This window comes from Corylus avellana, chromosome ca1 (genome assembly GCF_901000735.1).
Source record: "Corylus avellana chromosome ca1, CavTom2PMs-1.0".
Lineage (NCBI taxonomy): Eukaryota > Viridiplantae > Streptophyta > Magnoliopsida > Fagales > Betulaceae > Corylus > Corylus avellana.
Window position 1 is genome coordinate 4,409,943 of NC_081541.1, and position 3,821 is coordinate 4,413,763.

Sequence of the window (3,821 nt, forward strand, 5' to 3'; positions counted from 1 at the left end):
AGATGAACTCATTTCCAGCTCGTGGGCATCATAACTGCATAATGATTTGTGAAAGTTAAAGGGTGGAAGTTAAATATTTGATCAAAGATGACTGCTAAAAATATGTAGTCTTTATGCTTGTGTGTGAGCGTGCGCGATCAAATAATTGCTCAAGCTTTGCTAACACCGCTAAATATTGCCTAATCGATTTATCCTAAAAATAAATTGACATTCTCATGGATATCTGTGGAGTTTTAACATTGCATTGTGCAGCCCAATTATATGAAAATATTAGGTGAAATAGTTACATAATTGATGATACCGGCAGCTAGTGACGCTGGCCATGTGTAACATCATCAATACTTGCTTCATCCCATAACAGATGAACTTAAAAAAATGAACTTACATAAATTTACTTGGGTCAAGAAATATGGGTTCAAATTTGGAAAGGAAAACATTGACAATTTTGGGTTCTGCCAATCCAGTCAAATTTTTCTATGTAATAACTTCTTCCAACTTCATAGGTTGTGAAATCTTATGCACTTCCATTTTTTATTTTTACAAAATTCAACAAGTTTATCAGAAAAATATAGTTACCTTCGGGCTTCAATGCACCTTTAGGGTGCATTTGGCATTGCAATTTCATATAGACAAAAAGTACAATTTTAAATCAAATCGCAAAATCTACGTTTTCAAATTACAGGTAAGAAAGTGTTTTTTTTAAAATATACAATTTTAAAGGTTAAACTGCAACTTTAAAAGCCAAACTGCAATTTTGCCAAATGTTTAACTGCATTTTTAAAAATCAAATTTTAAAAAATAGCGCATTTTAAATCGCACTTTCTAAAATCATAAACCCAAACGGACCCTTATTCAGTATCTTGAGACTTTAAAGTATAAACCAAACAAGGCGAATACCAGTTACAAAAATAGAAATATGAAGATGCAGAACTAGCCAAGTTGTCAAGAGACAACTATCTGGATGGAAGACCTTCATTAGGAACAAAAGGAGCATAGTTTGTTTCCCTCTCAGTTGCAGCCTTCTGAAATTCTCTAAGAACCGACTGGAAATCTTTTGCGAGCTTATCAGCGATCTTCTTGGCAGCCTGCAGTTTAATGAATACATGTCAAGGCATAAGAAATGAAACCCAACTCCGTCCATCCCACCACCAAAACAAAGGAAATGGATAACTAATAAATGACTCTCTCCTAACTAAACAGACATTCAGATTGAAGGAAAGGTACATAAACATTAAAAGATCCAATTTTTTTTTTTTTTTAATACAGTAGAATAGGATGGAAGGAGAAGCATGTGTAGGCTAACCAAGTGAACAAAGAAAGAGAGTTATCCATAATCCAATGATGAAGTTCTAACTTCTAAAATTATATTAAGTATGCACTTACACTAACTTCCAATTAATACAATCCTATTAATTTTTTTTCATAAAAATTATATTAAATGGCAATGACATCATAAAAAGACATAAATGCAATACAAGAAACAGGAGAGTCCAATTTTTGAAGTGATTCTATAAATTTCTATGGATCAGCTCAACAATCCTCTACACTCTAACACACTCTCATTTCTTCTGAATTTGGCATATTAGATAGGACCACCCTTGTCCTTCAGAAATACTTTTGGTCACAATTCGTAAGTTTTTATTTTAAACGTTGAAGAGAAACCGAGTTAATCGAGCAGCTATTTTCTCAAAGCTTTGGAAGCATAGTTTTAAAAACTTTTGCAGTGTTAACGCAAAGATAAACCCAAACATTTGAACTGTTTTGACGTTTGATCCTTCTCATCCTTTAGCAACTGAAACGACCCTAATGAACAAATATCAATTAATTCGGGATGTGATAATACTGTAATCGTTTCCTCGTTTATATATAGTGTGGAGAACAGAGTGTGTGATGTCTGTGTGTGTCACTACGAAAGAACGTGTGCGCGTTTTGAGTGCAGAATAGATGTTTGGTGTAATGTGTGTGTGAGATGTTCAGACTGTTCAGCAGCGTGTCTTTTGGGTTGGGCAATTTTAATAGAATGTTTGCATTAATGGTCAGTGAGCTCGGCATGTACAGCTCCTAGTACAGATGGGCTTTAAAACTTGATATGGGGATTTTACTTCTTGAGGCTGTGTGGATTCATGTTCTTCAACCAGGCCCATTCACATATTTTTGAAGCATTGATTAAAGCCAGAGCCCAGAGGGAAAAAAGACATGCATTGTTTTTAAAATGAACTCACGATAGAGTCCTGCCGAAAATGTCAATTATTTTCCAAAAACAAAAAAAATATGCCTCCATGACAATAAAGGGACCTCTCCAACGCCAGAGACGAGCCCTCAACGGCCATGGAGGTCCAACCTCCATAGTTCCATGTACTTGGGGCCTTCTATGACCATGAAGGGACCAAGAACATAACTCTAGTATGTATTTGTGTACCGATAACAACAACACTGGTTTGTATTTGTGTACCTATATATATATATATATACAGCGTTCTTGTCGGCAACATGCAATTTTTATTTCTTAATCTCAATATATATATATATATATATATATATATTTGTACGACAATGAAGCTTCAAGGAAAATTTTCTCGCTTTTTTTCTTCTGTATTGCAGTAAATAGGAGAGAGTCAAAAGCATAGGGCCAAGAACATAACTCTAATCACAAACACATTAATAATTGACTACGGCTTTTCAACCAAAATTAATGATCGAATGGAATAGGATCTTCTCCAGTCCATTTTGGATTGAAAAATATTCAGTTAACCATAATATTCGATTCCAAATAAATGTGGAAGTTGGGAGGTCGAAGATAATGAAGGTTGAATCCATAAATTATGATAGGTACGTAGAACTTAACGTATTTGAGTGGTCACAAGGAAATGCCGGAGTTGAAAAAATTGTTAATATCCATTTCCTTCATTACGCTATGCCTCAAATTTCAATCCATGGACCTACAAAATTTATGATAGGACAAACTTCACAACTAATTCATTTTTGCGGTCCATTCTTTAGACTAATTGACACACATCCAAACAAGTTATAATATTTGAAGATGATCAAATTTGCAAAAAAAATAAAATGATATTTTCGAATTTTCTAAACATTATAATTTATAGGGATTCGAAACAAATGTGAAAACTAGTAGCAAAATCTTTAACATGATTATGTGGGTTGACCCTAGGCACCGCCTAGGCCTCCAGTGAATTTCTTTATTTATGTTCACGATTGATTATAGTTTTTTTTAGCTTTCAAACATGTAGTTTTAAATGTTTGAAATCTTTAAAATTGGTTTGATGGTATATATGGTATGCTCTAGTTTTTCACTTTTGTAAATCTCTTTCAATATTATTAAGTATATCATATTGTTAATTATTTATTATATTATTTGCAATTTTAAATTTGATATTTCATCTTGTATCCTTCCAAGAATGATGTGGCTCTTAAACCATCATTGGGCTTGTGGTTGATTATTATTTAATTTTAATCAAATAATGATTTTAAAAGCCACTTCATTTTTAAAGTGACACGAGAATTACTTGAAAGAAAGTGTGTGCATTTTGAGTGCAGAATAGATGTTTGGTGTAATGTGTGTGTGAGATGTTCAGACTGTTCAGCCGTGTGTCTTGTGGGTTGGGCAATTTTAATAGAATGTTTGGCATTAATGGTCAGTGAGCTTGGCATGTACAACTCCTGCTACAGATGGGCTTTAAAACTTGATATGGGGATTTTACTTCTTGAGGCTGTGAGCATTCATTTTTTTCAACCAGGCCCATTCACATATTTTTGAAGCATTGATTAAAGCCAGAGCCCAGAGGGAAAAAAGACATGTATTG

At 33.7% G+C, this 3,821-nt stretch overlaps 1 protein-coding gene across 1 annotated transcript in view; it reads right to left on the bottom strand.

Annotated features, from left to right (window-relative positions):
- Nucleotides 1-953: 953 nt before the first annotated feature.
- The window catches only part of LOC132167747 (uncharacterized), a 4,314-nt gene continuing 1,446 nt past the window's right edge, over nt 954-3,821 (bottom strand). Inside the window, exon 2 of the mRNA XM_059578772.1 lies at nt 954-1,085. Coding sequence (XP_059434755.1) covers nt 954-1,085 — 132 coding nt within the window. The remainder of the gene's footprint in view (nt 1,086-3,821) is intronic.